The 12,724-nt window shown below is 38.6% G+C and overlaps 1 protein-coding gene across 2 annotated transcripts in view; it reads left to right on the forward strand.

The window, feature by feature from the left end:
* The first annotated feature begins 757 nt into the window (after positions 1-757).
* The window catches only part of RBBP6 (RB binding protein 6, ubiquitin ligase), a 36,554-nt gene continuing 24,587 nt past the window's right edge, over positions 758-12,724 (forward strand). The window contains exons 1-3 of one of the 2 annotated variants that reach the window (XM_040257927.1): positions 758-1,342; positions 6,147-6,246; positions 10,170-10,206. In XM_040257927.1, the coding sequence (XP_040113861.1) occupies positions 1,177-1,342; positions 6,147-6,246; positions 10,170-10,206 (303 nt within the window). In that variant the 5' untranslated portion in view covers positions 758-1,176. The remainder of the gene's footprint in view (positions 1,343-6,146; positions 6,247-10,169; positions 10,207-12,724) is intronic. The other variant, XM_040257935.1, reaches the window with a different exon arrangement.

Consider the following 12,724-nt stretch of genomic DNA (forward strand, 5'->3'; position numbering starts at 1 on the left):
ACGCCCAGGCCTCGCCCCTCGGCCCGCCTATCGGCGCACGCCAGCCCCGCCCCGCGCGCGCCGCCCGTGCAATCCCTGCTTAAGAGACCCCGGAGTGGGGCGCTCGCCCGAAGCCAGGCCGCGTCCGCCATAGTGCCTGGCTCAGAGCTGTCGCCGGCGCCTGGGGAGGGCCCGAGAGCGGCAGAGGGGCGAAACAAAACAGGGAGCCGGCGGAGCCCTCGCCGTTGCCCGGCGGTTTCCGGGCTTAATCTCGCGGTACTGGGCCCAGAGGCGACGGAAGCGAAAGGCGGAGAAGCTCGGCGCACTCGGCGAGAGGAAGCGTCAGGGATCCTTCGGCGGCGTCGCGAGGGTCCGCCGAAGCCCCCCGGCCGCTGGCTGGGGCCCGGGGTGGTGAGGAAGTGCTGCGAGGCCTAGCCGAGGCCTAGTACCGGCTTTGTGTCTGAGCGGCGTTGGCGTTGGCGGCGGCGGCGGCGGCGGGGGGGAGGCGGAGCCGGGGGCGGCCTGCGGGAAGGCCTCTCCTCCGCCGACCGCGCGTTTCGGCCTAGGCCGCGGGGCCGCCCGTGGCCCTGCGGGGAGCAGGCGAAAGGGGTCTGTTGCGTGGCGGGGGCCTGGGCCTGGGGCAGCCGACGCCGGTCGTCCGGAAGCCAGGAGGAGGCGAGAGGCCGCTCGTGGACTTCGGGCCTAGGCCCTCTCCCCTCTGCCTTCTCCCGGGGCCTGGGTCACCCCCATCCACGGAGAAAGAGACCATCCGGGAGGTGCGGCCGCGCTATGGACCCCTGACCCCACGGGGTCACTCGGACTCTTAACGTGTGGACTGACCGCTACTGACTGCACCGCTGCCCCCGTCTCCTGCCGGCCCTTAGCATGAGCGAGGGGGACCCAGCCGGGTGACATTGTGCCGGTTGGCGGATTCTCGCTTGCCCCCTTGCCCCGTCCTCGTCCGCCTCCTCCCACATGAAGCGATTCTGAATATCCGGGGGGAGGGGCGGGTTCTGAATTATTGTTTTTACGAACCCCTGCTTGTGGTTGGGGGGGTATTTAATCTGAGGCCTTTTAGGGTCCTTCGGTGTCTCTGAGTGTTTTGTGTGTGTACATATCTTGCTCTTAAGTTTATAAATATACATCTATTGAGCGTGTCCACGTCTCCTCGCTGAACCTTAGGAACCCTTTGGCACCATGTCCTGTGTGCATTATAAATTTTCTTCTAAACTCAACTATGATACCGTCACCTTTGATGGGCTCCACATCTCCCTCTGCGACTTAAAGAAGCAGATTATGGGGAGAGAGAAGCTGAAAGCTGCCGACTGCGACCTGCAGATCACGAACGCACAGACGAAAGAAGGTAAGAGCCGCCCGGGCTTCGGATCCTGGCTGGTGGAAGAGAGATGCTGGTGGCGAGGTGCCTGGCAGGAGACTAACCGCCATTATGTCTTGTGGGACTGTTCGTTCTAACACTTTGGGGACGACTTTCATTGATAGCCAGGGGTTGCAGCAGTCAGCCCCCGAGTTTAACTGACTTTGATTTGTTTTCTCTATACTTGGATCATCTGCAACCGGCCGATCCCCAAACTGTCTGATGATTCCTTCCAAATGATTTTTTTAAATGAAGGTTTTGGTGGTAAGGGGTGGGGATGTCATCCAGGTTGTCTGAGTGCTTACCCTGGGGCATTTTCTAATCTGTTTTCCATCAGAAGAAGGAGCAGAGAGCATAAGGAAGGCTTTTTTTGTAAAGCAGCGCTGGAGAACCTTCTCTAACTTTCTAACTTAATCACCATAGGGGGTTTGATGGCAAATTTTATGTCCTCCTCTTCTCCCTTCCCCGATTTATTTAGTTGGTTTTAATTTTGGAGTTGCCTGTGTTTGGAGAAAGATCCTCCCTTTGATGTTTTTAATCCAGCCGGTTTTTAAAGTTGGAATTGCTTTTGGAACCGGTATGTTCTGGTGTGACCACTTTTGTCTGGTGTGTTAAGTTCCAGAATTAAGTAGTTGAACTCTTCGTTCATCACATTGCTCTCAAATTTTAGCAGTTTAATAAAGATCAAAAGTACATATTTTTTAAAATGGTGGTTGCTTGATTTTATATGATTATATTGATACTAGGATACTGAAAAATAGTCTGCTGCGCTACCATATGAATATACATCAGCCACTAATTGGAATCTTTAAAATTTTCTCTTTTATTAAAGCTTTTTATATGATACTGAGAATTTAACATAGATATGCAAATAAGACAGAGTGGCCTCTTAGAGTTTCTATTTTCAGACTCTGGCTTTGAACTTAACTTCGGTTTCTTTTCTCAGGACTGCAACGCTGATGTGTCGTTTTGTGTCTTTTGAGGGTTTTTTTGATAAGATGAAAAGTAAAGTGAAGTTCTAGTTAGGGTAGTTTATTGATCACTAAATTTGGCTTAGTGGGACATGGATTCTTTTAGTTGAAATTGGGGGAGGTTCCCCCACTTGTCAAGTACAAGAGCTGTTTTTTACATTTACATCCAGACATAAATATAATTGTATTAAGGAACAGCACTCAAAAACAGAAAGAACTTGTATACTAACTTGATAACATGCGCAGGAATATTCTCCGCTTCCCCTCTTTGCGGTTTTTCAGTGTATCAGACCTAAGAGACGCTTCATGTGAGGCTTTGGTAATTGTGATTGTGAGGAAAAATTGCTGGTGATCATGAATAGTTGAGAAACAGCTTTTAAAAATATTATTCAAGAAAATACCTTTAAGGACATATTTTTTAAGGCCACAAAAGCCTTCCTTAAGCATTAGTCACACTTAACAGAACAGATGGATTTATAATAATTTTAGGACATCTGGATATGTTAATGATACTTAATGAACGAGAGAAAATAAACTATTAAGTGAAATTAGAGAATATTAAGGCAGTTTTAATCATACATAGATTTCATATTTTGCTTGAGTATAACACAATTTACTCGTTTAAGACTAGACTCCGTCAATCTTTTCCATCTAATAACTGATTACAGCGTTGTTACACTGGAATAAATTATTGTTGATGGAATTTTTGTCCATGAATTTAAGAGTTTGTGATGTGTTATTTTTTTCTAAGCTAGGAAATTATTTAATACCTTATTTTTACAAATGCTGAAAGCAGGAAAGTGCTTTGCCCAGCCCTGTGTTTTTTGTTTATTTGTGAACTGTCATTATTGGAGAAAGCTTTGCTGTAGTAAGCTTTGCTATTGGATTGGTTAAGAGAAGAGAAAGTTTGCATCTTATGCTGTCCTCACATTAGGAGAGAAAAAGATATTTAGGCACTTAATGAATTTTATGGCAGGTAGTATAAGTGTCACAAGGCAGCTGAGTAAGAATGCCACTTGCTTTTAGCACCATCCAGTGAATTAAAGAGGACAGAATAAATATTTATAGCTTCATAGTTAGGAGATTGCCTAGGAAAGAATGGCCAACTGGATCGCTTTAGTTTGTTTGAATTAATGTTTCTATCATGTTTCTATAAAAGATTCCAGACAGTTTTGGAAATCTGTCCATGTTTAGGACTCTTAAATCTTAGACTGAAATGCTTGAATCAGAATTTCATGTTTCAGATTTAAGAATTCTGCTTCTTTGTTTCTAGACTACATTTCAAAATGAATCTCAAATTATGTTTTTGTGTTTTTCCTATATAAACTTGTTTTTCTAAGTTTTCTGCTTATTTGCAATTATCCCCTACCCCCCCCCCCAAAAAAAAAGCACACACACACAACAAAACAGCCTTTATTCTGAACTTAGGGTAAAAAAGATTTGGAAGCTGAGGAAAAAGGATTTTCAAAAAGACTATTTCTCCATTTCTTAAATTCGTCTTGTTTTCCATTTCATCCGTATTCTTCATGTTTTTGGATCAAAAATGGAAGTGTCAAATAGAGAGGATCTTTTGAAGCTAACAGGTTACTTATTGAGGTATCTTAAAGGTAGGGAATCATCAGTGTAATTCAGATACTTTGAAAGGTCAATTAGAGAGCATGTGGCATCAGAGCCAGACTTTAAGCTTGACAGCACTGTGTTGATGAGGTGAATAAAGTTGTCTTGGAAAGCTCCTGAACACAGTTGCTATTTGTTCCTACAGTGAACTCTTTTGACAGTTGTTACATAGTCAGCAACTTAATTGTCTGGTATTTGACAGTTTTTTTTTTCTAAAGATTCCTCATCTCCCATGCTTCTGGGTTTTTCTTTCTTAGAGCTTGCTTGAACTTGGAACTATCCTGAACTATGCAAAAGATAATGATGGTAGTCTTACACTAGAAAAGTCTTACTTGCATCACTCTAATTGGATACTTACAAAGATAAAGCTTACTACTTGAAATACATATACCAAAAAGAACCCTTTCCTGAACAATTTATGTGTATGTGCACTCAGTCATGTCCAGCTCTTTATGACCCTGTAGACTGGAGCCCTCCACCCTTCTGTCTGTGGAATTTTCTAGGCAAGAATACTGGTTAGGTTGCCATTTCGTCTTCCAGGGGATCTCCCCAATCCAGGTATTGAACTTGTGTCTCTTACCACTGTGCCACCTGGAAAACTCAATTTATGATACTGTGATTAGAAAGGATAGAGCCAGTACATCTGTAAAAGCTTAAAACGCTTACTACATATTTGGTAAACTTAAAATAATTAGAACAGAGGTTGATAAGCTTAATAATTAGAGCACTTGGTGCTAAGTAACTTAAGTGAGTCAGGTAAACTCAGTAATTTAAAAAGAGTGAACCCTAATACTTGATTGTGTGATTAAGAGAGATGGTTATATTTTTACATATATCCCCCTGAAGTGGATTATTTTTGATAATTTTGCAAATTCCCTTCATAGCAAATTTATTTTTAAACCATCGTTGAATTCATTGATTCATTTTTTGTTTGCATTTCGTTCTTAGAAAACTATTGCAAGTGATAGTCCCAAGAGTAGGATAATTCTTCCTGTCTGTCTGCTCAGAAAGTAGCATCTGTGTTCATCCAGTTGCTTAAGCCAGGAACCCAGGAATTCATGCCTGATTTCTGTTGGAAAGCCTTAAAACATTCTCTTGATTTCTGTCATTTCCAGAGCAGATCATTATTCTCTCTTACCTGAACCTACGCAGCAATCTCCTCCTTAGTCACCCTATTTCTGTTCTTGTTCCTATACAGATTCATTCTTCATTTAGATACCAGAGTTTTTGTTTTTAATATGAATCAAATTGTCATTATTTTTATTTAAAATCCTTCAATGACTTCCTGTTGTACTTAGAATATAAATATATGTAATCTGTGCCTGTGTTTCTAGTCATTCTGTCCTTTTCATCAGCTCTTCTGGCTTTTTGGTGTCATTTTTTTCCACATGCTTCTCTCTCTGTCTGAAACATTCTTTGTCAGTGTTTTTACACATCTTGTCTTCTCAGTCTTTTCTAAGTCTCAGATGTCAGTTCCCCCGAGGGGCTTTCCTTGAATCAACTTTCTATCCAAAGTTGCATCCCACTTTGAATTCTTTATTACAAAGCCCTTTTTTCTTCGCTTACAAAGTATTCAAAATGTATCATACTTTTTAGTCTGTCTTCCCTAGTAATACTGATGTATAGCCCACGAAAAGTGAAAGGGAAGTCGCTCAGTCATGTCCAACTCTTTGCGACCCCATGGACTGTAGCCTACCAGGCTCCTCTGTCTATGGGATTTTCCAGGCAAGAACACTGAAGTGCGTTGCCATTTCCTTCTCCAGATCATCTTCCCAACGCAGGGATTGAACCCAGGTCTCCCACAATATAGGCAGACGCTTTTCAGTCTGAGCCACCAGGAGAGAGGAAATATTTTCATTCTAAATGACAACTTTTTCCTCATATAGTTCACATGTTCGGCATTACTGGCTAAATAGAGAACGACTTAGTCTTCCTGAGACTTGGGGTTCAACCTCCATCTCTGGTAGAGGTGCCAGAACCAAGAACCTGTTGACATATTTGGTATTAACTCCTTATGGCTTTGGATATTTGTTCTGACAGTATCAGTAATCTCGATGCAAGGAACATGTGGTTATTAATGTTCTTTTATATTTAAGATGATTTCCCATAAAATTTATGTCTGGTTGAAGTTTTCTAATTCTTGAGGACTATGACTTACCCAAATCTCTAAATAGAAATTCAACTCTTTATCCTTTTATTTACAGAATATACTGATGATAATGCTCTAATTCCTAAAAATTCATCTGTAATTGTTAGAAGAATTCCTATTGGAGGTGTTAAATCTACAAGCAAGACATATGTTATGTAAGTATTTATTAAATCTCACATTTGCAAGTTCTTAAAAATACTTTTACTTTGTGAGAAGGAAAAGATGTACTTTAGAACTGAACTCATTACTTTGTGCTAGTGAGTATGTCTTCTTAATCCTTAAAATTATGAGAATGTTTGTTTTCCTGATTTCTTTCTCCAGTTAAACTGTAGTCAGAAGTAAGAGTTAGTAGACTTTTTGATCTATGTAGGTAATATTAACAAATCCAAATGATCTTCAAATAAGTAAATCTTTCCCCTTCGTTGGTTTTTATTACCTGGGTACTTTTCCCCCCTACCATTTTTTCAGTACAAGAATGTAAGTGTCTTGAAATCTGTCCTAAATATTTTGTCAGCATCAGGATTATTCAGTAATGCTAGTATTTGCTTCTCATTAATAAGGGACTTTGTTGGGAAGTGATAATGTTTATAGGATTCATGAGCACAGACACTGGAATCAGGTTTAGATTTGACTCCCATTTACTGCTTCACACCAGTTGTGTGAAGTTTTATTTGGGTAAATTACCTAAAGTCTGTACCTCAGATTCCTCAAAATAAAATATATGTAACTCTAAGGAATTGGAGGAATTCAGTAGTGCCTGGCACATGGCAAATGCCCTTTATTGGAGTAAGAATTATAGTGGTAATACTTAGGAATGGATTAGAGCTTAAGGTGAGGTGGCAAAAATACATAGAAGTGTACAAAAAGGATCTTCATGACCCAGATAATCACGATGGTGTGATCACTCATCTAGAGCCAGACATCCTGGAATGGGAAGTCAAGTGGGCCTTAGAAAGTATCACTACGAACAAAGCTAGTGGAGGTGATGGAATTCCACTGGAGCTATTTCAAATCCTGAAAGATGATGCTGTGAAAGTGCTGCACTCAATATGCCAGCAAATTTGAAAAACTCAGCAATGGCCACAGGACTGGAAAAGGTCTGTTTTCATTCCAATCCCAAAGAAAGGCAATGCCAAAGAATGCTCAAACTACTGCACAATTGCACTCATCTCACACACTAGTAAAGTAATGCTCAAAATTCTCCAAGCCAGGCTTCAGCAATACTTCCTGATGTTCAAGCTGGTTTTAGAAAAGGCAGAGGAACCAGAGATCAAATTGCCAACATCCGTTGGATCATGGAAAAAGCAAGAGAGTTCCAGAAAAACATCTATTTCTGCTTTATTGACTACGCCAAAGCCTTTGACTGTGTGGATCACAATAAACTGTGGAAAATTCTGCAAGAGATGGGAATACCAGACCAGCTGACCTGCTTCATGAGAAGTCTGTATGCAGGTCAGGAAGCAACAGTTAGAACTGGACATGGAACAACAGACTGGTTCCAAATAGGAAAAGAAGTATGTCAAGGCTGTATATTGTCTCCCTGCTTATTTAACTTACATGCAAAGTACATCATGAGAAACACTGGGCCGGAAGAAGCAGAAGCTGGAGTCAAGATTGCCGGGAGAAATGTCAGTAGCCTCAGATATGCAGATGACACCACCCTTATGGCAGAAAGTGAAGAGGAACTCAAAAGCCTCTAGATGAAAGTGAAAGAGAAGAGTGAAAAAGTTGGCTTAAAGCTCAACATTCAGAAAACTAAGATCATGGCATCTAGTCCCATCCCTTCATGGGAAATAGTTGGGGAAACAGTGGAAACAATGTCAGACTTTATTTTTGGGGGCTCCAAAATCACTGCAGATGGTGACTGCAGCCATGAAATTAAGACGCTTACTCCTTTTAAGAAAAGTTTTGACCAACCTAGAGAGCATATTCAAAAGCAGAGACATTACTTTGCCGACTAAGGTCCGTCTAGTCAAGGCTATGGTTTTTCCTGTGGTCATGTATGGATGTGAGAGTTGGACTGTGAAGAAGGCAGAGCGCCGAAGAATTGATGCTTTTGAACTGTGGTGTTGGAGAAGATTCTTGAGAGTCCCTTGGACTGCAAAGAGATCAGTCCTGGGTGTTCTTTGAAAGGAATGATGCTAAAGCTGAAACTCCAGTACTTTGGCCACCTCATATGAAGAGTTGACTCATTGGGAAAGACTCTGATGCTGGGAGGGATTGGGTGCAGGAGGAGAAAGGGACGACAGAGGATGAGATGGCTGGATGGCATTACTGACTCGGTGGACGTGAGTTTGAGTGAACTCCGGGAGTTGGTGATGGACAGGGAGGCCTGGCGTGCTGCAGTTCATGGGGTTGCAAAGAGTCGGACATGACTGAGCAACTGAATTGAACTGAGAGCTTAAGGAGTTCACTGAAAGGGCAGGATTATAACTTTTTATCTAACTTTCTCTGCTTTCTTGCAATTTTAATGCTGATAACAGTTATTGAGTTGGCCAAAAAGTTTCTTCAAGTTTTTCCAAACAATGGAATGGAAAATCCGAAATGAACTTTTTGGCTAACTCAGTATAATCTGTGAAAAGGATAGCAACTTGGGCTATTTAAAAAATACTCAGAGGTAAGATATACTTACTTGAAATTCTGGCAAATTCTGCTTTTGGTCAATGAAATTCTGGCAAATTCTGCTTTTGGTCAGTGAAACATTCTGGAATTTGCCAGTCCTAGGAAATGGAATGTGTTCTTGGAATTGAGGTAAAATAAAGTCATTTCTTGGAGCTTTGCTTCATGTGGGCAAGTTTCTTTCTAAGACTGTTCTCATTTAGTTTAGTGTAAAGTTCTATTCCATATTTTAACATTTGGAGGTTCTTAAATCTTCTGTATAGTAACTTTAAAAGCTGAAGACTTTTTTTTTCCTTCTGTAAATACCAAGTAAGCTATGTACCTTTAACTTTATATATTTTGAGACATTATAAGGGAAGAATTAATTCCTAGAATTTAGTGTGAAGTTATACCTTAATTTACTAAGTGCTTTTTAAAAATAGCAGACATTGAGTTTCAGGAGATTGTTTTGATATTCAGAAACTTTAGGGAAAGAATTGTTTAAAGTACATGGGAAAATAGTTGCCTCTTACAGAATTGCATGTGTAATTCACTGTGTATTTGATTTCTTTTATAATATACTTGCTTCATGAAGTGTTTTTGAATTTGCTGAGCAAATACCTGTAAATGAAAATTTCATTTTTATCTCAGGATGTCCCAGTCATATACAAACCAGAAATTCCTTTCATATGCTCTCTAACATTTTTCTGTCAGGATAGCATAAACTTAAAACTGGAACTAAGCCTTTGAAGGCTGTATTTTAGCAACTTTACCCTCATACTCTTTCCTTTGTGGACTTTTAAAGGAATTTCTTCTTGAGCTTACTTGTGTATCTATTTTTAAAAATCAGTTCAATTCTCCATAACCAACTTATTAAACTTATTCTTTTAATGAAGATACGCTGTCAAACTGTTGATTTTTCTGGAAGATAGAGTTTCTATTTTATCTTGGTCACTGTGTTGAGACTTTTAAAAAGATGAAACTGCCAACCTGTCTTTCTGGATTTGAAATTTAGGTTTTGGAGCAGTTTTTCAGGGCTCCAAATTGTAAAATATTTACAGTAGTAGTCTTGCTGTAAGGTAATTCAGGGTATGAAAATTCTCATCTGTACCTATTATAAAAGTGAGGCTTAATATAATTGTTTAGTGTATTAAGAAATAGCCACAAAGTTTCTTGAATAACAAAATCCTCATACTACCTTTCAGAAAACATTTATTTTAGGTAGAAAGATACACATCTATTCTGTAATTACCAAGTATGGATTTTTTTTAAACCAAAAATGCATCTTAAACTGTTCAAAGGTAGTAAAAATTAAATAAGGTAGTATATTTATTACTTCTGAAATTGGTTGTTTTTAAATCTTTGTGCCAAGGAAAAGCTGTGTTCCTAAAAAATGTATGGTTGGAGAGATGTTTTTAGCACAAAAATTCATTAATAGCTACTCAGAGAGTTAATGCCGTTTTTCTTTTTGTCTTTTTAGAAGTCGAACTGAACCAGTGATGGGAACTTCAAAAGCAGTATGTAAAAACACAATCTCACACTTTTTCTACACGTTGCTTTTTCCTTTATAATGTAGCAGTCAAGTAAATCATTTTTAGAACGTAATATTCAATTGATCATAGTACATATTGTAAATAAAATGTATTTTGATGACAGCTCAGTTGAATATGGATATATGTGGCATAATTTGCACACTTTATTTTGTAGAAATGGGTAATTTGTGCCCAGAAAGCACTGTTTCATATTAAATATGATAGCATTCTCCCTGTATGACACTGTGTTGTACAGTTAATGTATGATCCTTTTCAGATCATGTAGGTTTGACACTAATGAACATGGTGCCATGTTCTGCATCTGTCTGTCTATAGTTAGTATTTTGTATGTATGTACAGGCTGTTGTGTGCTTTTTGTTTCCTGCAATAAAAAAAAATGTTTGGAATGTATATTTTGCCATTTTCACGTTGTATCACTTAGTTTTTTTTGGTTTTTGGGTTTTTTGGTTTTTTTTTTCTTTTTTTCTGCCTTATTGATGGCTTTGAAAAATGCATTAGCAACATCCAAAGCTTATATTTAAAGTTTGATGCTTTCTCCAAGTTCAGACACATCATAGAGCTTTCCAGAGACCATTGACGCAGCTTTTATTATTTAGTTTTGCTTTATTTGGCAGTTTTGAGCTCCTATTCTTTGTTTACATCTGTACTGTAAAGTGAAACCTGGAATTGGGCCCCCTACAAGTATACAATGTCTCGTCGATGATTTTGATGATTTTATACAGTTGAGTATCAAGTTTTAATAGAGATCTTTTACTTCTAGTCTGCTCAGTTGTCCGAATTAAAATATTTCCCTCTTTCTCAAAAGATATTAAAATGCTGCATTAATTGTAAGCTAACTGAAAGCTGTAGCTTATCAAAGGTAACTCCCCTTAACCAAGTTAACATCTTAATAACCTTAAGTATGACACCATTTTGACTTTGAGCTTTTAAGTAAAAGGTAGCAGCATTCCTAAGTTGTAGGGTGAAACACGCGGTGCAGAACGGAGATCTGTAGTAATTGAGTTCTGTAAAACTTGATGGTTCTCTAAACATTTGAGTGCTCAGGCTTGATTTGTACACAATATAAGATGTCTGAAATCCTCACTTAGAATTTAAGGGTATTGCTTGCTCTTTCAACTTTATCCTTTTAAAATGCTAGTGATCTTTTAATTGTGTATCAAGTATTTTCACTAACCTTGGATCATTGAATCTTAAACACGATAACATAGAATATCTGAACTTTGGACTTGTTTTCTAAAGTATATGACCTTTAGTTCTCATGGAACTAAATATAGTGATTCAAAAATCAAAACTTAGTGTTTTGGGAGTTTTTTTCCCTCTTTGGGGTATATGGTTTTTTGGGGGTTTGGGGTTTTTTTTTTTTTTTTTTAAGCATAATGCTGTAAAAACTGTCCACAAGTTTCTGTTTTGCTGGTGATTGGTTTAAAACTGATTTTTATGTATCCAAATGCTAGCACAAATTAGATTGACTATACTGGTGACTGTAGTAATTAATGTAACACATTTTGTATAAAGTACATTTTATACAGTATTTAAACTAATTCAGATGAAGTTTTATTTCTTGAAAACAATTATTTCCTTTTTGTTTATTAGCATGTGTATAAACACAGATCACATGTTCATAAATAAAGTTAACATTCTTTTAGCCTTGTGTGTTCCCTGGCATGTCTGTATTACACTTATAAGAAGCAGTTTATTTTATGCTTATTTAGGTTTCTCTTTTCTTTCTTCTTTTTAAAAAAAATAACTAAAAGTGGCTTTAATTTTTAGGTAGAATTATTTGAAATGGAGAAATTAGATAACATAATATCCCCATTATTTGCTTGGGGTACATTTGCTGACATTTAAAATATGAGAAAATATATTCATAAAGCATAATTAGTGCCCATCTTAGGAGACTTAGGTGTCCTATGCACATTCACAATTAAGCCAAAATCACTAAAGCCAAATTTTTTAATTCTGATTAGTAAAAGTAATTGTATGTACATTTTTAGTAACTTAAGCCAGCTCTAATCAAGGATGGCTGTTTCTATATTCCACAGCTTTGCTGTTTGTAATTACCCTTTGTGTTGCTATTCCAAAGCTGTGGGTCTTCCTGCTAACATCAGAATTACATTTTGTAAGATCCTTTAATTTCAGGCAAGTATAGTTGACATAAAAGATTTCAGATTCTTGCTCCCAGAAGCAAGACCACAAACTAGATGTGAGAGAGGTAGGTTAATTTTAATCATGTCCACAGTGTGCATATTAATCAGTGTTTCTAGAGACTACTTTTTTTAAGTAGGGTTTTTTTTAATTGATGTTTAATACATATAAATTCCTACTCATTTTTAAATCATTTCTTGTCAGCATTTTCACTTATTTCTTAATATCTTGCTATATGTAGAAAACAGTTGGATGCCTTTCTAAGTTTGTGGTAAATTATACCTGTATTTTTATAGGATATTAAAGTGCTGTATATAGGGGCTTCCCTGATAGCTCA

The sequence above is a fragment of the Oryx dammah genome, unplaced genomic scaffold, assembly GCF_014754425.2.
Source record: "Oryx dammah isolate SB20612 unplaced genomic scaffold, SCBI_Odam_1.1 HiC_scaffold_2, whole genome shotgun sequence".
NCBI lineage: Eukaryota > Metazoa > Chordata > Mammalia > Artiodactyla > Bovidae > Oryx > Oryx dammah.